The following is a 22,773-nucleotide window of genomic DNA, read 5'->3' as shown; positions in this document are numbered from 1 at the left end:
GTACGATTTAGGCGACCGGTTGCCTAAATCGTACCTTTTGCAGCATGTTACAAAAAGATTTATAACAAATTAATTTGTTATTGGTAGAAAGTTAAACATATAATAATAAGCTACCAAAACTTCAAGCTATAATTTCTAATGTTCATTTGCATACAAGACAGTGCCAAATGGAAAATATAATAAAAAATAGGTTAAATAGTACGCATTCGGCAACTTTCCTCTAATGTTGCTACCAAATTAAAAAAAATATAAAATTTATTAACATATTTTTGTTACTTATGGATTTTTTAGGATATGGGTTACAAACTTCTTGTTAAAATTTATATGTAGTCGTCTATTTATAACCATTGAAACAACTATCAAATTCGAACATTAGTTGAAGATCATTTAGTTACTTTGAAAAATGATAGATAACAGCCCGTATTCAGAACACGCTTTTATCGATAAATATGCATTTTTATTTTTGAAATTCTATAGTATATGTAACGTGAGCTGCACGCTAAATATGCGCTAACATTGTTATAAGTGTGTTCTGAATACATATAGGTATACATACATATATGTACATAAAAATATATAACAAATAGAAAATAATTATACATATATAATTTAAATTCTAATTATTAGATCATTTTGTTCCATTTTCTTTAGAACTTGACATGATAGCAAAATCCTGAAATCCGACTCAAACTTGGTTCATCAAAGTATTTGGTAGAAACCAGTGCATATCCTTAATCACAAAATTCACGTAAAATTGTATAATGTATCGCGTGAAAATTTTTTATTGGGAAAACAATTTAACTATCTTATATAAGTTGATAGAATTTACTTGATTTATATTGGCTGTACTGTTACAAGATAAAGAAAATATATGGCTATGTAAAACACATGTGTTATTTTTATAAGCCCTCGCATTAGATATCAATATTCTATGGAAAAATCTCACCACTTAAATCTCACCACTAAAAATCTCACCACTTAATTAATATTAATTGCAATATTTTTCCATTGTTTAACTCTGTTTTGATAATAAATCTTTCTTGATCCTTTGAGCATTTCTCTTTCATCGTGCTCTGATTATATTTTTTCAAAATCATTCAGAAAGTTTAAGCTCTATTCGTTTAAATTTCTCTTCGGGAATCAACGTTTTTGCGAATTTGTCGCTTTCATTTGTCACGACTGTGAATTACATATCTTCGTATATGTTGCAGGTTGTTCGGCACAAAGTGCGACAAGTGTAGCCAGTGTTTTAACAAAAATGACTATGTGATGAGAGCGAAAACTAAGATCTATCACGTGGAGTGCTTTCGTTGTTGCGCCTGCTCGAGGCGGCTCGAGACTGGCGATGAATTCGCTCTGAGGCAAGACGGTCTCTTCTGTCGACTCGATCACGATGTCCTCGAGGGCGGAAAGCACTGTACCGGAAGTGTTGGTATACCCGGAAGCGAGAATAACAATAACGCCTCCCTGACGAACAACAATCATCATCTGCACCCAAACGACGGCTCGATGTCAGGTAAAAACACGGTCATTCGTTAAAGACTGGACTTGTTTTTTTTTTCTTTCCTTCACGCACAATACGCGCGACACATTTCGGATTGAAAAATTGTTCGCGAAATCATTCCCCAAGATTTTTCAAAGAAGTGAAAAGATCTAACAGTAGATATCACCGCGTTCTGAATTTCGACACCGTGTTATTGTAAAGTCTACTTTCGTATCGACGTTATTTCCGTACTCCCGTCAGTTATTTTTAATTGAACACCGTTATCGAGATTCTACGATTAAATTATCTCACGTTCGTGTGAAATGGGAAATCCGGCTTCTGACGTACGTCATGACAGGACATGGGATATATCTGTGGATTATCAGGCACAGTCTATCCATGTTCCCAAAGACCAAATTTACAAAAGGGTGCCTGCTCGAGGGTAAGCTCAAAGGACTCTCCTATGTTGTGTTAGGCTCACGACGTATAATTAGGTGTTGATAATTGAAGCCGTTAAGACCGTAAAGGCTTGACCACTACCCTCCTACACGTCAGGATTACGTAGGCTTAATGTCCTGTAGCCTAGCATAACGTACGGTCTACCGGCTGGACTGCTATCGAGCGAATTAACTCAAACGAACGGGATTCGGAATTCAGACACCAAATCTAATCGTATGTAAGACAGCATGGGATTGCATCGTTAGCAATTAGGGAGAACAGGACGATCTGGCAAGTAATCACTAAAGCCTACGGCACACGAGTGTTTTCCTTGCTGGATTGCTTGCTTACCTTTTGGTAAATTAGTAGAAAGTCTGCGTTCTGTGTGATGTAATTCTAGTAATTTACTAAAACGTAAGCAATCCAGCAGGAAAACAAGTATCCTGTGCCGTAGACTTAAAGAGTTAATGCTAGACGATCAGTGTTAATTCTCTTGACTCTTTCGAGTTGAAAGGCAGTCGCAATTACAACTCGCTAATTTGCCAAATCGGTTAGTGTGTCAATGACAAACGATTAAGTAAACGTCGGTGAAATGCTACTATATGAATTATACTTTAAAATGACGTAAGCATCGTCAGGATATCGAATGAAAATATCACAATGAGACAATGGAAAATGAGATTTACATTACAATTTGTCAAACAGCTCGATTTCTTTTTTTACTAATTAAGGACCAGAGAAGAAACAGATAAACCTTTTAAGATTATAAAACAGAAAAATGTAATTGTAAATCTACATATGAATGTTACTAAGTATCAAGATTTTTTTCTCTCATTTAATTCATTCTTGTTGGTCTAATTTCCATTTACAATTGAACTTTTTAACGTGACACGTGCACGACATGATCGGCTACCGTTTCTCCTATGGATTCCCTCTCCACGCTTTTCCCTCTCAAAATGCAAAGGACAAACATCGGCATAATTACCCGATATACTAATTTTCGTGCAAATAACTCGTGTGCGGCAGCGCGACGTGCGCACGTCGTCCCGTGTTTGTCATTGTGATTCGTCATTGGAGATCGTCGCGCGTAAACGTCGTTCCCCACGCACGAAAAAGTTGGACCACCTTGTGCCGACGGTAGTGGCCCGACGTATCTTCAGAACGCTACCGAGGTGCCAAATGTAACACCACCTTGCCAACTACCGTCGCGCATAACTACGCACGATCTGTTTTCTCTTATTCCTATCTTCTTTATTAGCGCGCCAGGGATATCCCGCAGGACGGGACACCTGAGTGTAATGCACGAACGTGTCGCCAAGTTATTAATAGTCCTGGAATTACTGATAAACTAATAAACTGTTCGTGATCTGTGAGAAATTACGATCGTCTTAGGTATCGCGAGATTTGTGCGCTTCACGCGAATGCTTTTATTCTATAACATTAGAATAAAATAATCTTTCGTAGAGTTTTTATTTATATCTAAGAGCTTTGATCATTCTTTATCTAAGAGCTCTGATCACTCTTTAAAAATTTATCTTGATACCTATACTGCTAGATATCAGAGCAATGATAACCCAATCCTTTCAGTTAAATAATATTTCGTTATTTTTAACTTCCATGTGTGTCAAAATGTACATCAATCCATTTCGGTGGTTAGTTCCAAAGTAAACATTGTCTATATCAATGTATGCATTTAGTAAATAATAAACTGAGTGTCAAATTTAATAGTTTTCTTGAATTAATTGGATAGAAATAGCGGCCTATACAAATAATTAAATATAATTTACATCGAATATAATTTGACACTATAAATTTAATAGTGTAATCTGATCTTAAATTTTTTTTTTTTTTTTTAATAGATTCTGTGAATTTATGCCCCGAGATTGTATGATCGCTCGCCGCTCTCTAGGCGTTAAGAGGATCACATTTATTAGGATACGGATTATTTTTACGTGTAAACAAAAAAATTTTCGGCGTGATTGTTTGAACACGTACGCTACGAAATAGTCAACGTCGGTCAATCTTCAAAAGATGAAAATTGAATCAGTTAAAAATTCACTTTTTAGAAGAAATCTGGAATATTTGTTCAGTTTAACATTCACAATCACAAAAGTTAATGAAAAATATATCAATCGACGCACGTTTTTTTTTTCATGAAACGAACGAATCTGGCAGAAAAATGTCACTCTGTTTCACGAATCGAAATATTAATCCTTAAATTTAATAACTACTCAAGTTAGAAAATCCATCATATCGACGAAATAGTTCATGATTAAAAATTTATACATATTCTCTGCTTTAATTAATTAAAAACGCACATTTTCTTGTATAATTTTAATTATAGCAGAGAACATGATTTATGATTCAAAATTTATACGTACTTATTCTCTGCTTTAATTAACTGAAACTACCAATTTTCTTATATATTAAATCATAGCAGAGAATAATTTATGATTCATAATTTATTCCTTTTTCATTCTTACGTGATCCTAGTGCATGCGCAGTTCGCTACATTATATCGATATGACAAGTTTTATAATCTCAATAGTAAGAAATATCTGCGATTAATATTTTCGCAGAACAGAGTAATACCTTTTTCCGTCAAGTTCCTTTATTTCATTTTTAAAAAACGCGTCGATTATATATTCTTATTTTAACTTTTATGATTGTGTACTCAAAACTGAATAATTACCGAATTTAGCTTTTTGCAGATGTTACACTCGCGAGATAATTTCTCTCTAATCAAATTAAACACCTCTTCGCGCATACCTTTCACTCTTTCTGCACAAGGTACTTTCCAATCTATGCAGAATATGATAGCTATACAATCTTACGATCGTTTTTCGAAGGTCGAGAGTCTATTCACTCTTCTTATCGTCGTGCCGCCGTGTCAACGCTGGTTTCATTCTCGCTTATGCCAACCAAGACCGCTATTTGGTTAGGACACAGAAATAGGATTTCGTTTGTTCTCTTGTAGTATACTCTCGTTGACTTTTCGTCTTCCCGCTAGCGAACCTACTAGATCTCGAACGACACGCCTGAAGCGTCGACATTATCTAGAATACATTGATAAAACGATTGGTCAAAATTATTATTGGTAATTTAGTTTTTTGCGAGTGACGTGAAGTGATTTTAAGTGGCTTCTATTGATTTCATTTTCTCCTAATTATATCGTGAGGATTTCTTTAACATGCTTTAACTCTGTATTGTTTAGATCATCATTTAACTGCAAGAATTGAGCTGCTCGCAAAGATATTTAATCTTTAAACATCATTTCGATATGACATACCTGTTTTTTCCAAATGCTTTTCCATTGCTTTTTTCATTGCTTATGATTTTTTTTATTAACAAATTAAGATACGCATACATTTGCTTGATACTGTTATATTCCTTAATGTCTGGTGTTTCGATTGGAAATAAATTTTTTACAATATGTTCATTTTTATGAAAATTATAAGCAATCGAATTGAGTTAGTCATATACTATAATGTGTTGTTTTCTCTCGCAGTGAGACGTTTAACAATTAAAGCTTCGCTTATTAGTTAGGATTTAATAAAATAATTAAAATTTTTGCTAAAGTATATTGTTTTTTTGATATATGCTACTTTATAATAGTCATCTCAATCGCGAAACCGCGTTAATAAAGACTTGCGTTTTATCATATTTTTTTTCTTTTAAATAAATCTTAAGTGTATCCTCAAGGAAAGACGACTATGAGACTGACGGATAGATTAAACATTGCACTATTTTTTGACAAAAAACAGAAAGCCTTTACCATCTTTTGCAAATAAAACTTTGCGACAGTGGCTCGCGAGTCACGAATATATCGCGCTTAAATGTTCCACGATTCCAAGGTCGCTCGACTGATCAAGGAATCACATGAGCACGGGATCCGCGTTTGCCCATCGACAATATTGTCTCTTGACTGTTGTGTCGAGTGCTGAGTTCGCAGACGATCGTCGCGTCGGTACCTTTTGCTTCGCTCCCCGTTGATCCGCCATGCTGAACCAGTATCCGGATCTCCCATTAGCCGGACTCGTCCGTTTTGTAAGACCGGTTAGGAAGATAGTCCGGAATCGTATCGTGCGTTCCCTTCTTCCGTACCTCGTGCTCGGGATGCTTCGTTTCGCGAACGCGATGCTCTCGCGGATAAATCTTTCCGAGAGGCGGTACCAGCAACCGCACACTCGCCCTTTGTAACTGTCGAAAAAAACGTTAACGAAGAATCCGGAAGACTCGAAAGATTTACAATCGCCATGTGAACTCGCGTTTATCTTCCTTTCTGCGATTTCACAGTTGGAGCAATTCACGCGCTTACGTCAGTTTATTGCTACCATAAAAATAACAGCATCTCTTTTTTAAGTGCGTATTAGATTAACTAATTATTAGCTTTGCGAAAAACATTCCTTAATACATCTATTTTTCCGCAAACTTTATTAATACCTACTTACGCAAACGCCACAGTGATTCAAGCCCAATCAATACTTTAGATATCCACGAAAAGAATTGCTGATCTACAAATATCTACAAATTTAATTCATAGATATAAATCTGAAAATAATTTTATTGAAATATTCAAAGACTACATAAACGTGTCATTTTCCTGATAAGATATTATTAAATTAATTATTACGTATTAATAATTAAGATGAAAATAATTATGTAGAACGATCAAATCTACACAGCTGAAATATCCCGAATATATTATACGAATATTTTATAGATGTTGCGATCTTCAGATTCCCTATATGATATAATTTGAACACTTTTGTTGTATGAGAACATAACGGGCACTGTACTGCTGCAAAAAAATTTCGATATTCTAGTAACCAGCTTGAGTCACACATAGCTATTTTGATAGTCCAATAAATTATTTTCGAATCTGTATCTATAGTTTTTTTTAGATACTTCAAGAAAACCTTTCCGTGTACATATCTTTTTTTATACTATTTGTACGTTACGTTAGCTTAATTCTCTTCAAGATTAAATAATATCTTGCATCATCCGAAATGCACTTTTCAAAATCCCACACAGATCTCCAATGAACGTCCTAAAGACGTTCAGGGAACGTTCTTATATATCTTTCGAACGTTTTAAGGACGTTTCCAAGACATCTCAAAGTGTGCTGTGTGGGAATGTCCCGTAATTTGTATTGCTTGCATTTGCTTATAATTGATATTTTATATTTGGAATACGTATTCGTTTAGCTCGGCTCTACGACCACCACGAGGGAGGATTCTCGACGTTTATGTTTGCAGATTCCGGATCTGAGAGCGGATCGCATAAGGCGGGCGTCGGTGGCGTTCGCGGTTCCGGTGGCCACAAAAGTGGCGGCGGTTCCGACGGAAAACCGACGAGGGTACGCACAGTTCTCAACGAGAAGCAGTTACACACCCTGAGAACCTGCTACGCGGCAAACCCTCGACCGGATGCTCTGATGAAGGAACAGCTCGTCGAAATGACGGGGCTGAGTCCACGCGTGATCAGGGTGTGGTTCCAGAATAAGAGATGCAAAGACAAGAAGAAGACAATCGCCATGAAGCAGCAAATGCAAGAGAAGGTAAGGAGCTATGACATCGCCTATATCAACTACAGTCCGTATTAGATTGTATTGATCATTATAAAAACAAAATAGAGATTTAAAATTGAAATGATCGAAACAAAACGAATGAAGATTATCTGATTTTCAGTTTGCAATTGCCAATTTTCAATGTATAGATAGGTACAAACTTTAACGGGACGTTATATCCTTTTGATGATAAATACGATGCCAAAAACTAACTGAATTCAATTTACTAAATGAATAATGAATGAACGTACTGTTGAATGTACTAATTTATGCTTGAGGACAAAGTTGTTCAGAAATTTATTTTTATAAAAAAGAAGCATAGCTGCGTATTAACGTCTGCCATTTTTGTTAACAGTAACTATGGCAAATCACGCTTATTCAATGATCTCACTCAGAAAAGATAAAATTTTGACAATTATATAATATCATAACTCTGAAATTTAAGTATTTCTATAACTGATTCAAAATCGTGAAAACAATAGTATTGAAAATTATGAAAATATGGTCACAAAAACAAATGTAAAATGTAAATCGAATAAATGAACCCACAGGGTGATTCATTTTAAATGCACACTTTGAATGTTTGGAAAAAACTTTTTTTTTAAAAAAAAAAAACATTTCAGATAAAAGTTGTCTTTTAAAATGTTGAAAAAAATTATGCTACCCATTTGACTATAAATATAATGTGAATGTTACGCTAAGATACTTTGGAATTTTTAAGTAGAAATCCCCATTTTTTTAATTGTTTTAATTGACGTCATGATATATTTTTAAAATGCTTTTTAAATTTTATTTAAGTAAAAATTTCCCCAGTTAAGAATTATCAAAGTTAAAAAAAAGATATACACATACATACCACTTTAAATGTCTCTAAATTATCTCAAGAGAAACACAGTATCTGAAAAAATGTTTTAGATAAAACTTGTTTAGTTTTAAAGGTGAAAACAACTAGTGTTATGAGTGTAACTTTAAAAAGTAATGTCAAAATTATTTCAATTTATAAAATAAAAACATATATCTTTCTTATTATACATATATTTTCACAGTTGATGTCAAGTCTACTTTGAAAAATTCAGCATTATTTTCTTACGCAGTCTGTGTACTCTTTATTTCGTAGTATCGATCGCAGAACTTTTATATGGAGAAAATGTTGTTACAAATTAACAGCTCTAGACGTTATAATTATTAGATTAAAAGAAAAGTAGAGAAAAAAGATATGAAATAAAAACATTTTCTTGATATAAAGTACTCAAACATATATTAATATTATATGTACTCTCCTTAACTATGGAGAACTAAAGGTTCTAAATCTGATCAAGATGATAATAGAAAAGAAAATACAAAAAACATTCAATTGATAAGATAGACGACTTTAAAATCTCCCCTTAATAAGTTTTTTTAAAAAGTTTGACATCTTTCTGTAATGTTTTTTTTTAAGATAATTTAGGTAGGTGTTTTGGATACACTTTTAAACGTTAAGCTTTTAAATAAAAAAATTTTCACTCAAATGATAGTTTCCACTTAAAAATTTCAAAGTAACATGATCTTCGCATCAATATCCAAGAACAAATAGATGGTATAACTTTTTTATTCTTCAAAATCAAACAGCTTTTGTTTGAAATATATCTTTTAATACCTTTCTTTCCAGATATTCGAAGTAGACATTTGGAATAAATCATCATGTATAACACGATATTTCGATGAATGATCTAATGGAACCAAGCGCTTTTTATTTCAGGACGGGCGTAAATTGGGCTTCGGCGGCATGCATGGCATACCCATGGTTGCCAGCAGCCCCGTGAGACACGAGAGTCCTATCGGTATGACGCCTCTGGAAGTTCAAGCTTATCAACCACCATGGAAAGCGCTTTCGGAGTTTGCGCTTCATACAGACTTGGAACGACTGGATCCTAATGCACCATCGTTCCATCATTTGGTGTCTCAGGTAACAGTATTCAAAATATTTAACTTTTTGTTTCTGCGAAATATCATCGAAAGTGTAGCTTCGAACGGCGACTTTCGCCCTGGCGAAAATAAAAACTGGAGCGAACAAATCGAATGTAAGAGGAGAGTGACAGAAACGTAAACGAATCATCTAGGACGTAAACGAAAATTGAGACAACGAAAGAGACGTTTATTCTTCTTTTACGTTTCGTTGTCTCAATTTTCGTTTTCTAGGAGCTTCGTTTACGTTTCCGTCACTCTCCCTTTATATTTGATTTTCGCTTCAATCTTTATTTTCGCCAGGACACACATGAGCAAGTTTTTTTTAAAGAAAATATCTTTCTACAAATATATAGACATGAATACAAGAGAATGATTTACAGTGACTGCCAAAAGGTTCTGGCCAACATAATTTTACGACATATTTTTTTTTATCAATATGTTTTTCAGTTTATAAGTTAATATCTAAAATTCTTATACTTGTCTTAAGACCACGATAATTTAAATAGTAAAATATATTCCAGTATTTGCACATACTAGATCTTTATTTCTAAAGATTCTTTATTTGAGCAATACAATAAAATTACTTAATTGGCTGGAAACTTTTGGCAGCCACAGTATATTTATAGAAGAATGCCAGGAATTGTCTTTACTCGGAAAATCAAGTGCTGTTATTGCAATAATTGCAGATGCACGGCTATGACTTGCACGGGGGACCACCGCCGCAATTGGCACCCCCGCCAGGGATGCTTGGTGGGCCGATGAGCGACGGTGGGGGCGGACCGTTACCGCCCCCGGGGCCTCATCATCCAGGTGGTGGCGGGCCGGACATGGGCCAACATCCCGACAGCACCGACAGCTACGTGACCTACGTCGAGAGTGACAGTGACTCGTTTCATCACGATACGGGAAGTCCATAGTGTCGTGCGAGGCATGAACGTAAAATTACCACGCCCCCGTCGTCCTTCGCTTTCGTAGCGACTCTCGTGGTGCTCGTCATAACGGTGAGATACCTGCAACGGCGGATATGGAGCGGCCATGGAACCAGGGAACATCGTGATACATATGGATATAGGAGGAACAGTTCAGATACCAAAGGATGCATCGATCTTTCGACGATAATTAAATAGACTCGTATCGCACTACTACCAAAAGTGGCTCGGAAACGACAAATATAAGTGATGAATACATTGAAAATGAAACGAGCGGCGAAGGAAAGGAGGGGCAATGTCGCTGTCTTGGACGTACATGAATAATGTATTTTCATTTTAGGTCTGAAATAATTTCTTTGAAATGACACAAAAAACGTTTGCAAAAATAACCGTCTAATCATTGAGCGTACAAAAGTTTCAAGAACCTTGAACATCCTGTATATTATCAGCTTATTTATATAAAACCGATTCTGGCCAGATCGAGCATTGTATTATTTTGATTCCCGCCATTTTGACTTTTAATAAACGTGGCGTTTCCGTGCGTCTCTATTGTTTTGCATTACATTACATTATTAACGTAACAATGAAAATTCGCTGCCTGTTGTAAAATTATAATTTCGTTGAGAGATTTGTAAACGGTTTGTACGCGTGTGTCGTTAACTGCCTGTATATAGAAGGAGATGCGATTCGGTATCCAGTACTGGAAATACACTGTACATAATTGCTATTCGCTGTAAATCTAAGCAATGTTAAATCATAATGTACTCAGGCGCAAGTTATAGCGTAGAATACGAATAATGGAATATATATATACAGATACATATAGGCACACTGAATTTACATTGATAATTGTATTATTCCAGTTATGTTAAGTTTCGTAACGGCAGAGATATACTCGCGAAAGGATACAATTTTATTTAATCATCTTCGACGGGAAAGTTGCCGTTATCGTTGTTGATATTCTGCGTTATCTCTCAAGTTTGTATGGAAGGCGACTTTGTATTTGTATGACACACGCCTTGGCTTGTTAAGAAATGGATTACGCTTAGTTACCGAAGAAGCACAAGGGAGCGGTGCTCCTTCGTTTATATAATTGCATATAAAAAAATTATAATTTAATGGATCGTGCAATCCATACCATTTAGTAAGGAGAGAACCAAAAAAAAATTCAGAAAAAAATTAATCCGAATTAATTACATATAATATATAATATATTATATATAATATATATTCGTTTTTATATATAAATATATTATTATATTATAATATATATAGAAATTTATGTAATTTCTATGTTTCTAATCTTTGTGTGTGTGAAACAAGCAATTAGCCTCAAAATCGTTAAATTTGTCTTTATTTTCTACTTTTAAGCAGAAGTACTTTTCGAAGCATAATCGAAAAAAAATCATATTTTAAAAAAATTAATTTCAAAGTTTAAATCTCGAATCTTATAAATAAAATTTAAATTCGTTTTACAGGGCAGATTTTTACGTCAGATTGATTTCATATTTTTGTGCCGTTAATTTTCAATGATATCTATAATGATTTAGTTACGAATACATCTAATCTGTTCAACTCTTTTACGAAATGATTGTAAAGGATTATTTCATCGGATAATTTTGAAAAATATTCCTGTTTTAATTTCTTGTGATATTGAATGTAGCATGCATTTTTCAAGACTTTGTGCTCCACTAAAAAAAAAAAAAGATTCGAATGCAGCCTAATGCATATTACTTTCGCAAGCTGCTTTCTAGTCTCGCAGAATCGTTAGCTAACATTTTCGGAATTAAATGGAATTTCATTGCGAATACTTTTCGATACTAAAACCTACTTGGGCGAGACGGAAGGCGCAATGAACTGTATAACATTGATTATTAATTAACTTCATTTAGAGGGAGCGATGAAAATTCACCACACAGCATACGTGGCCAAGCCTTTTCGAATAGAGAACCGTTGTACACCGCTCTCTTGTACGTAACATGATTAAAAAAGAAAAAAAAGAGAGAAAGAGACATAGATCATGTAAATTTAATATTTCGTAATTCGTTCAAGCATCTTCGAATTTGTATAATATTTCTATACTGGCACAATGTATGTAATAAACTGTCAAACAAAAGCTTTTTGATGAGATTCCCTTATTTTGAATGCTTAGTTATTTGTGAAATATATATTCCGAAAATTTTTCATTTATAAATTTTTGAGACGCTCATTAATTATATTTAAATATCTAGACAAAGTACAAACTTGTAAAATACGTTTTCGCGAAACTACAATTTAGTGGATTTCTAATAACAAAAAGTAATTACAATTGTTGAATAATTACAATCACAGTGTAATTATTAGAATTATTGTAATTACAATTACAATCGTTAAATAATCTCGATACCAATCTTATTTCAATTATTTAATATTAATTACGAAGAAAAATAAAATTTATTTAGAGAGGGCGTGGAAAAATAGCTATTAAAATTTAAAAGTGTTTATCGTTCAAATAATTCTCGAAAGAAGAGAAACCATTTATGCCTTACAAATAAGAATTTATTTATAGGCTTATGTTAACTAAACGTTTTTCATGAACAATAACGATATCACATACTTGGTGACGATCCATGCACCTGTTGCGTTTCTCGCAAAAACCATCAATCCACTCCAAACCTGCAGATGAGGATTGCTGACACCAGGATGGCGGGATCTTCCGAATCGATTTGCGGCACTTAAAACGGCAAAATTTATCGTTGATTAAATTATCTTTGCGCTAATGCAACGTAACGCGACATTACGAGGCTACGATGGCGCCGAATCATTTTGAAATTCACTAACAATCGCGGCAACGAATAATATAACGCAACGCATTCGAGAAAGAGAAATGTCCTTGACAATCTCCCATGCACGAGACGCTTCTGAAATATTCTAAATGACAAAAAAATCACAGGAAACGTGGAACAACTCGAGCACAATATCTCAGTTCGTGGCGCGTTTACGAGCGATGGCGAAATCTATCGAATCACGAGAATCGCAATCTCGGGACTATCGATAATCGCGATCGTGGCGCCGCCACTATCTATTCTGGTGAAAAAGAATATATTGGAATATACTTCAGTTGGCTTTGGTTGGCTTCCGCTTGAACCGCAAGCTGTGTGAGTTGATTTGTAACTATTTCGGTTTGTTTTTCTCGGTTGTTATAATATAATAGAGTTATAATAATTGTGCAAATATGGATACCGATAAGAATACGATGCTCGCAGTTTTGCAGCTTTTGAAGAAGTACAATTTTAAGGTAAGTCAGAAAATATTCTTTCATCTCTAAATCCTAACCTGCATTCAGTGTTATTGAAAAATTTAATAAATAGATCTTTTCGCACACGCATAATTAGAAACAAATAGCTACGTATATTTGTTATTTTGTGTTTTTAGGGAACTGAGGAATTATTTAGAAAAGAAGCTAATCTTACTGATATTTCGATCGATGACTCTCAACAATCTGATTCTGATGTGACTAGTGTCCTTTCTGCTTATAAAAGTGAAGGTGATCCTGCACAATACGAGAAAGCATACAGTGAATTGAAAAAATTTGTGGAAGGAGCTTTGGACATTTACAAGGTAAACCAAAGTTATCATTAATACATATGTGCGAGTATTTTATGTCAAATATGACAGCATAAATATATAGCTTTATATCACACCTGTTCAAAACTTGGCTTATTCGTGACCTATATGCTTCTTCCTTTCCATTGTCTCGTATTGTGCGAGACAAAAAATAAAGAATAGACCCTAGAGCAGCCGGTTACAGAGCTTTAGCGTCTATTCTTTCTGCATAGTCAATGTATAATCAATTTAACATTGTTTATTTTTTATTTTTGTTCTGTCTTGCTCAATAATGTCTTGCGAAATAATGAAGGGAAAAGAAGCATTTATGAGCTAAATTTTGAATAAGTCTGCTTATATATTATTTTATGTAATAATTTACTATATAAATGATTTATATTTATTAATCCTTTATTGTATGGGCAATATGTAATTCTACACCTTCCATTAACAATGTGTCTTTGAACTTAGTACAAATTTTTATATTGTTTCAGACTATATGAAAATTTTAATAAATTCTTGTGTATTTGTGAAAGCTTTAACAAGATTTTTTACTATCGTAGAAATCGAGTTGTATTTTACTTATTTTTTATAGATTTAAATCTATCAGATTCATTCACAATCAAAAAATCTATTGTACTTTGAAAGTCCTATTAATGCAAAGGATTAATATGTATAGTGATAGCATTAGTATGAACTTGTATTATATGCAAGATTGTATTATATTCTATACAAGATTATATATAATGATAGCATGAATTGGGAACCATATTATATCCAGTTTTGGTGCACATGTATTTGGAATTGGTTTACAATAATCATTCTCAAGAGGCCAAACAACTCATGGAAAAGTTCAGTGGAAATTTAGAAGAGTATTATCAAGATGACTTGAAAAGATTATCAAATGTAACAAAACGGGAGCAAATGGCAGGGAATGAATTAACTGACACTTTTAAGTACGCATAGACGCAAGCAATATATGATGAATATTATTTAAAAACCTAAGTATAATTTAAACCCAAGTATCATTTGACATCTGTACTTGCAGATCCAATCAGTTTATAATCAGAATGTCAAGGGATACCCTTTCGATACTAAAACGACATTTGCAAGAAAAAAAATATAGTGTTTTGTTAAACATCATACAGGAACATCTTTATTTTGATATGTATGAAGGTGTTGCTCGTAATAAACAGCAGATAGAAGCAACATCTGGAGCTATGGTAGGAGAGGCTACCAGGCAAGGTAATAAAATTTCATTTTTTTTAACAAAAGAATTATTCCTTATTTTTATGCTTTATAAAAAAATGTCTATTAACAAAATTATTAAAATGTAGATAACAAGGTCAAAGTCTATTACGGACTTTTAAAGGAACCTGATATTCAAATGGAGCCAAATAAAGAAGAGGAAGATGATAAAGAAGGTGGTACAGATGGTGATAAACCAAAAAAGAAAAAGGCTAAGAAAGATCCCTTGTTTTCAAAGAAGACGAAATCTGATCCGAATGCCCCAGCTGTGGGCAGAATGCCGTTACCCAATCTGTAAGAAATATGTTTTGCAGGTTCTTTAATGACTTGCTTCTGTTAAAGAATTAACAGGATGGTTCGCTTCTGTTTCTCGTATAATTTAAACCTTTTCAATTTAGGAAAGATGCAGATAAAATGGAAAAAATTAAGGCATTGAGGGAAGCGTCAAAGAGAGTCGTCCTTGGACCTGACACATTACCATCTATATGCTTTTATACTATGTTAAACACTGTTTATACGTAAGTACACAAAATTAAATTTTCTCATTAATATCCATTTGTAAATCTTCTTTTATAATTAGGATAACAGCGGCAGAAATAGCAGAGGATTCAAGTTTATTAGCCACTGGATTTAGCGATTCTACTATAAAGGTGTGGAGTTTAATTCCACAAAAACTGAGGTTGATGAAAACGGGTGAACCATTGCAAGATATTAATAGAGAAGCAGGTAACACATAAAAACATGATAGAAGCCAATTTTTTTTACTTATATTCTAAAATGTGTTGCGAAAAACTTTATAGAAGACGTATTGGTTAGAATGATGGATGAACGAACATCTGAAACTACGAAAAATCTGTATGGTCATAGTGGGCCAATTTACAGTCTTTCATTTAGTCCAGACAGAAATCTTCTGCTTTCGTCATCAGAAGATACCACAAGTAAGACTTGATTATATTACTTAATGTTTATTCAATCATGTAATAAAAGTTATTAGTGTAATTATTAATGTAATATCAGTACATTAAAGATAAATTAATTGGTGTAATAATTTTAATTGTTCAGTAAGGCTATGGTCACTGCATACATGGACATGTGTCGTCTGTTACAAAGGCCATCTATTTCCCGTGTGGTGCGTACGATTCTCACCACACGGTTATTACTTTTCAAGTGCCTCGAATGACAAAACTGCCAGATTATGGACGACTGATTCTCATCAACCATTACGGATATTTTCTGGCCATTATTCAGACGTTGATGTGAGTTAACATTTACTATCATTAATTTATTTGATCGTTCATTCACTGACTCAATGGTGCGACAACCCTAAAGTCGAGACAGGGTTTACCTCTCGTATGCCTGTGGCGCGCAAGATACACAGACATACGGGACCTACAATTTGACACCGGTTCCGGACGGCAGTTTGAGAGGTTTTCTTGGCAATAGATACTCTTAGTAATTTGTTAGCTCACCGAAGAGGAGTTACGAGCGCCTGAAAATTTCTTAGATCTACCGGGAATCGAACCCGAATTTCCTAGCATGGTACACTCGCGCGCTATCCATCATGCTACGCTCGTGCTCTATTTGATCATTAGATAAAACAATTAACTGTTATTCCATTATCTTTATAGGTAATTCAGTTTCATCCAAATTCGAATTATGTCGCGAGTGGTTCAAGCGATATGACAGTGAGATTATGGGATTGTGTAACTGGCAATCAAGTCCGATTGATGACTGGCCATAAAGGACCGATTTTTTCTTTAGCTTTCTCAACAGAGGGTCGCTTTTTAGCTTCAGCTGGGGCAGATCATCGTGTGCTTGTGTGGGATTTGGCACATGGTCACCTTGTTGCAGCCTTATCTGGCCATACAGCTAATATTCATTGTTTATCATTTAGTCGGGATGGCAATATTCTAGTCTCAGGTATTTTCACCATTCATTATTTTATGCAGATCAAATAAAAATGTATTGAATAATAATCGATTATGTCACTTTGTCAGGTTCATTGGACTGTACATTGAAATTATGGGATTTCATAAAATTAGCAGAAGAAATGAGTTTGGAAGATGTCAACGTTTCTCACAATCCAGATGTAAAAACAAACTCGGAATCTTATCTACTACGTACCTTCCCCACAAAAAACACATCTGTCGTAACGCTACATTTTTCACGAAGAAATTTATTACTAGGTATCGGCATGTTTGAGTCGACATAATCCACGAAGACTTTGATTTGTCGTTATATAAATCAAAACATGACTTAAATCTATATATGTACAGATAATTTAAATCTATGAAATGTATCATAAAAATTATTAATAAATTTTTCACATTTATTATTTTCTCAGTGTTGCCATTATTGATATTTATATTAAATATAACATTCAATTTTTCTTGATAAAATGCGATAGAATTCGATAGAAGTTACATTTTACTTAATATTGATAGTCTCTGAAATAAGTTCGCTTTATTTATATCTAAGCGTTTTCGTTTGATATACTTATCATTGTGTAAATTAAAGTTTGAGTAAAAGAAAATTGTACTGTAAAAATCGGTTTACTTTTTATTCAGTAAGAGGTAGACCGACTTTTACAGAAATCTAATTTAATATTGAAAATTACTTATTTTGAATATTAAAAACACTATTATTCAGAAAGTAATTAGACATAAATTCATGATGAAAATCTTTTAAAATTTTTCATAATTTTTACATAAAATTTAGAATTTTTTAAAATTTTTGAATAATTTTATAACTTTTTAAAAATTTCTCAGATTTTTTTATACAAATTGGAACACTTTAGAAGTATCAAGAAAATGTCTATATCTTTTAATTCTAGAATTTTTCATATATGTGAATTCTGAAATATTCTGACATTTCTAAGATTTCTCATCTTATACTTTGTGATGAAATATTATAAAATCTCTCTCTCTCTGAACAAGTTTAAGATATTTTTTCAGAAATTATAGAATGAAAAGTTTCATTAAATCTCAAGATTCATACATATATGAAGAATTCTAACAAAAGATATAAACTTTCTCAGTATTTATGAAAAGTATTTCAATTTGTACAAAATTTTGAGAAAAATTTTCACCACAAGTAAAACAAGTAGCTTATTTCAGATACTCTACAACAAAATAAAACTTCTTAGATCGCATTTTATTGCATATCAAAATAGAGTAAAGTGGATATTTCATCGTATTGAACAAGTGTTTATAATGTACCTTCTAGTATTAAATTTCTATAAAACGGGAGCGGTATGATACGCACGATCGATAATTCGCACGAATTTGTAACTCGTGCAATAGCATGCAATAGCGAGCGGGTGAATGGGTGAACGGCGATAGTTCGTCAAATTCGATGTCGATCTCGCGGTAGTAGCCGATCCGTGATCCGTGTATCGGTAGTATCAGTATTGTCAATCGCAGCGAGAGGTGATTAATATACACGCGCACACACGGAGAAAGGCCGGTTGGAGCAAAAAACCATTGACAGAAAAAGACAAGTAGTAGGGAAATGAGATGTCCAAACGCGAACGAAAGTAAGTAGGCGGTTCTCCGGCATTCTCGTTTTCATCTGGGCGTTGTCATCGTCGAGACCGGTTGCATTTCACTCTTGCTTTCCACGATGGACGATAACGGTGCGACGAGGTTAGGTAAGTTCGCCGTATTTATATTCCTTCGGAGACACACGTTCGAGATATATTTTCTTTCTCATTGTTTTCTCGTTCTCTTTTTTTACATTTTGTATGTTTTACAGCTGCGGATAGCTACGAAATGGTTAAGGCCCTGTACGACTTCAAGGCCACATTTGCCAAGACTCTCAGCTTCCGGGAAGGCGAGTATTTCATTCTGCTGCAGCGTAATGTCAAGCAGAAAAACTGGTGGCAAGTTGTAAACAGAGGTGGACGTCTGGGCTACATACCCTCTAATTATGTTGCCTCTGTGAAGGTATGTGAAACTTGTTTTGAGGCATGTACGAATATTTAGACCTATTCTATTTAGCTGAACTTTTTGTATGATTTATCTTTCCCCTTTTTCTTTTCACATGTAGAGAAAAAAGGTCTATTATTTTTAGCTAAACTTCTTGCATATTTCTTTTTTCCTTTTCTCTCCACGTGAAAAAAGAGGAAAGATGATCTATGAATCAAAAAATTCAGCTAAAAAGAACAGACCTAAAAAGAAAAGATGAACTGTGCAAGATATTTAACTAAAAATAAAGTTGTTCTTTTTAACTGAGCTTGCATAGTTTATATTTCCTCTTTCTTTTCATATTGGAGAGAAAAAGAAAAAAAAAAGATGAATTGTGTGCGAAGTTCAGTTAAAAAGAATTTAAAACAGATCTATTGTATTATCGATTGATTCACAGGCGCAGCCCCAGTTCCTGATTGATTTTTTGGAAGATTGTATACTGACTTTAGAAACGGAAATTAAGAAGGATAGTGAATCAGTGCAGCCTGACAAGCAAGATCTCTTAGCGAAGCTAACAGAAAGGAAGAAACAAATCGAACTGAGCAAAAAGTCAAGCAAAAGACAAGCGCCTAAACCACCAGATTTAGATTGCAGCATTATATCTAAAGAAACACATTCTGTGATTGCTTGTGACAATACAGAAGCAGATGTTAGATCAGCGCCAAGCAATACCTCTTACGCAACTGCACAAACAACTCTTCGCGGTAACAACACGGATCATATTCCAGCAAATACACAATCTCAACGGCCGAATGGAGACGAGCAACGTGTTCAATCGCTTCCTCGTCAATCGTCTTCGGACATTGTTCAGAAAGTTCAGGCATCGGTTACAGAAGTTCGCAAAAGCTCCTCGCAAGGTAGCATACAAAACATATGCAGCGGCTCGCCAAATACAAACAATTCGCCTGCGAAGAATAACTCGCCAATAAAGAGCAATTCTTTACAAGCCATTAACTCGCGAAGTGCTTATCAATTGCTCGATCAAGTACGCAAAAATACTCAACTTAGTCATGAAATGTCGAAAGTAGCAGTCACAGTTGTAGTATCTAGCCTGCAGCAGTTGCTGCCAGAAACTGTAAGTCATTATCTCGATGCTTTGCTGCATCAGCTACAGACACCGTTGACTGTGTCAAAAATGAGTATAGAAGAAACTTACGATGCTAATAGGTTGAAAATTATTTTTACCGAACTGACTTCGTGCAAGGAAGATTCACAGCAAAGAAGTTGGATGCTTTATGAAGATGAATCTATTATCGTGGAATATATCAAAGAATTGACCGAAATATTGGTATATTTTTGTTTTATGAAATGAGGCAATAACTTGAATCGACACCACATACTTAGTATTAAGTTTGACTCTTAATATTGTTTATTTCTCACTCTCTTAATTAAAATTTTGTTTTCAAATTTACATGAATGCTCTTAAAAATATATACGTCTGTTATTCTTAACACTAAAAATGTGGTATAAATATGATTTGCTTAGTTTGATTTTATTATTGATTGATGTATTCATACGTTTATTTTTTTTCAGACCAATGCTGATGCAAATGTATCGAGATATGTTTTAAGGCAAGATCGATACAATGGCGTAACTATATTAATACAATATTATCAGATGGAGACGAGATGGACTATTAGACAACTGTTGTTGCAATCATTTGGCGTTATGTGCAGTTTAGATCCAGTGGTACTAACTATCATGTTAAATAGTATTCTACCAATGGAATTAGCAAGGTATGAATATTAAGACAATGATGAAGTATATTTAACTAATATTTAACTAATAACAAAAATTCTGATTTTTATAGAGATATGAAAAGTAATCCCAGGAATGTATTAAGATTAAATTATTCTTCGTTATTGCTTACAATGATTTTTTCAATGGGTGAACCCATGCCAGTTACACATTTAGGTGAGTAAAAATAGATCGTACAATATCATCATTAAAAATAGAGATCAAAATATGTATTCCTTATTGATTCTTTTACAGAACAACTTGGCTCAGATTTTATATCATTCCTGCTGGACCTAATAGAAACACCGCCTGATACAGATCTGGAAGATCAAATCCCAGATTTGTTTATAAATTTGATATTATCCTACAATTTACAATTTACAACTTCTGAGAATATCGTTCTAAACGCCCTGCGTGAGCGAACTGTAGCCAAGACTTTTACTGAAAAAATTTTATTTCTTTTTAACAGAGAAGGTAAATTATTACAAGCAGTATGTACGTATATGTATGTTAGAAATGATTCGAGCTAACAAACTTTTACCTTACGCAGAGGATCCGGTACGAATATTTGATCACGAGCCACAACCGCCGCACTCTGTATTGAAACTTTTTGTCGACTTGTTTAGTAACGATGCCATAGCAAGTCTCTTTTACACTAACGACGTAAAAGTTCTTATTGACATTATACTACGACAACTTTTCGACATGTTTCCGGGTGATAAGGTATTACATCATGTTGCGTTATAATTTCACATTGGACTTGTTAAAAATATATGTATATTTAATATGTATAATTTTTTAATATGTAATGACAGCGTAGACAATATCTGGAGCTTTGCCGCCGTGTTCTACGCACATCCAATTATAATGAGCATCGTCATCGATCTGGAGATTTATTAAAATGTTTTACAAGGTAAAGATTTACTTGTATAAATATCCTCTTTATTACAATTTATTATAAATATTATCGTATCTGATGAAACTATTATATATAATATATCTTGCATTCTGTACTAGGATATTTTGCGAGGAAACGGTAGAAAGTCATGAAGACCAGCAAGTAGTCCGCGAAATTAGCAACGAATTTCCACATTTGTTCAGAATGTGACATTTAATTCCCTCGTCTGATCAAGATTTGGACGAAGATGACTTGCAAACTCTTGTTTAAGTAGCTCTGAGAATTTATTAACGGTAAGAAGAGAAACAAATTTTGTTGATAGCCCTTACGATGGCTCTTCTATATTTTATCTAATAAAAAGAAACGCACACATAGCTTATGAAGTGATGATGATATGTTTTATGACTGCCATAAAAGTCTTCATTCTGTTGGTGCTACAAGACGTTGCTCTTTATGTAAATGAACTATTTAGTAGGAAAGATATATAAAATTATTATATATGCGTAACATATGAAACATAACAAAGAAATCCTTTTCATTCTTATTGTGAGGACCATTGATATCTAAGCATTCCAACATTTATATAATTAAATTAAATTACATTTAATATAGTTGATAATAATATATAAGTAAAGTAATTTATATATATAGAGGTTATATATATTGAGATAAAACTTTAATATAAACACATGCAGCTGATACAATTCTGTGTGTATTGTTAAAAAACGGAGAAATTAAATAAAATTATTAGTATTATTTCTCCATAAAGTGTAGTCTAGTCCACATCTATATATGTCAGAACACAATATTCTAAGTCATAGAAATTACATAAATTCTAGCTTATATTTTATTTTCCAGAGAAGTATCAATACTTTCTTCAAATATTATTATTTTGCAAATGTTTTCACAAAATAAAATTTTAGGTAAAAATTCGTACGGACTTACTTATAAGACTTACTAGGTGCCACTGTAAT

General features: G+C 33.7%; 3 protein-coding genes across 6 annotated transcripts in view; all 3 read left to right on the top strand.

Moving 5' to 3' along the window:
* tup (LIM1_Isl and LIM2_Isl domain-containing protein tup) overlaps positions 1 to 11,519 on the top strand; it is a 41,400-nt gene extending 29,881 nt beyond the window's left edge. Inside the window, exons 3-6 of one of the 4 annotated variants that reach the window (XM_018449037.1) lie at positions 1,212 to 1,516; positions 7,180 to 7,481; positions 9,229 to 9,435; positions 10,124 to 11,519. In XM_018449037.1, the coding sequence (XP_018304539.1) occupies positions 1,212 to 1,516; positions 7,180 to 7,481; positions 9,229 to 9,435; positions 10,124 to 10,354 (1,045 nt within the window). In that variant the 3' untranslated portion in view covers positions 10,355 to 11,519. Of the gene's footprint in view, positions 1 to 1,211; positions 1,517 to 7,128; positions 7,482 to 9,213; positions 9,436 to 10,123 lie in introns of all 4 variants that reach the window. The other 3 variants (XM_018449036.1, XM_018449035.1, XM_018449034.1) reach the window with 3 other exon arrangements.
* Positions 11,520 to 13,488: 1,969 nt separating this feature from the next.
* On the top strand, positions 13,489 to 17,444 carry Taf5 (TATA-box binding protein associated factor 5). The gene is made up of 11 exons (XM_018449011.1): positions 13,489 to 13,643; positions 13,781 to 13,966; positions 14,705 to 14,907; positions 15,000 to 15,196; positions 15,289 to 15,493; positions 15,598 to 15,717; positions 15,780 to 15,925; positions 16,000 to 16,137; positions 16,262 to 16,455; positions 16,828 to 17,119; positions 17,197 to 17,444. The coding sequence occupies exons 1-11, from the start codon at positions 13,581 to 13,583 to the stop codon at positions 17,409 to 17,411; spliced, it is 1,959 nt and encodes a 652-aa protein (XP_018304513.1). The 5' UTR covers positions 13,489 to 13,580; the 3' UTR covers positions 17,412 to 17,444.
* Positions 17,445 to 18,458: 1,014 nt separating this feature from the next.
* Positions 18,459 to 22,009, top strand: LOC108723330 (NCK-interacting protein with SH3 domain). The gene is made up of 9 exons (XM_018449009.1): positions 18,459 to 18,848; positions 18,953 to 19,143; positions 19,562 to 20,452; positions 20,698 to 20,900; positions 20,975 to 21,078; positions 21,157 to 21,375; positions 21,452 to 21,624; positions 21,717 to 21,814; positions 21,919 to 22,009. The coding sequence occupies exons 1-9, from the start codon at positions 18,821 to 18,823 to the stop codon at positions 22,007 to 22,009; spliced, it is 1,998 nt and encodes a 665-aa protein (XP_018304511.1). The 5' UTR covers positions 18,459 to 18,820.
* The last annotated feature ends 764 nt before the right edge of the window (positions 22,010 to 22,773 follow it).

Source organism: Mycetomoellerius zeteki, unplaced genomic scaffold, assembly GCF_001594055.1.
Source record: "Mycetomoellerius zeteki isolate Tzet28-1 unplaced genomic scaffold, Tzet1.0 scaffold228, whole genome shotgun sequence".
NCBI classification, from domain to species: Eukaryota; Metazoa; Arthropoda; class Insecta; order Hymenoptera; family Formicidae; genus Mycetomoellerius; species Mycetomoellerius zeteki.
The sequence above is the reverse complement of the archived record's forward strand: the minus strand, read 5'-3'. Positions and strand labels throughout refer to the sequence as shown.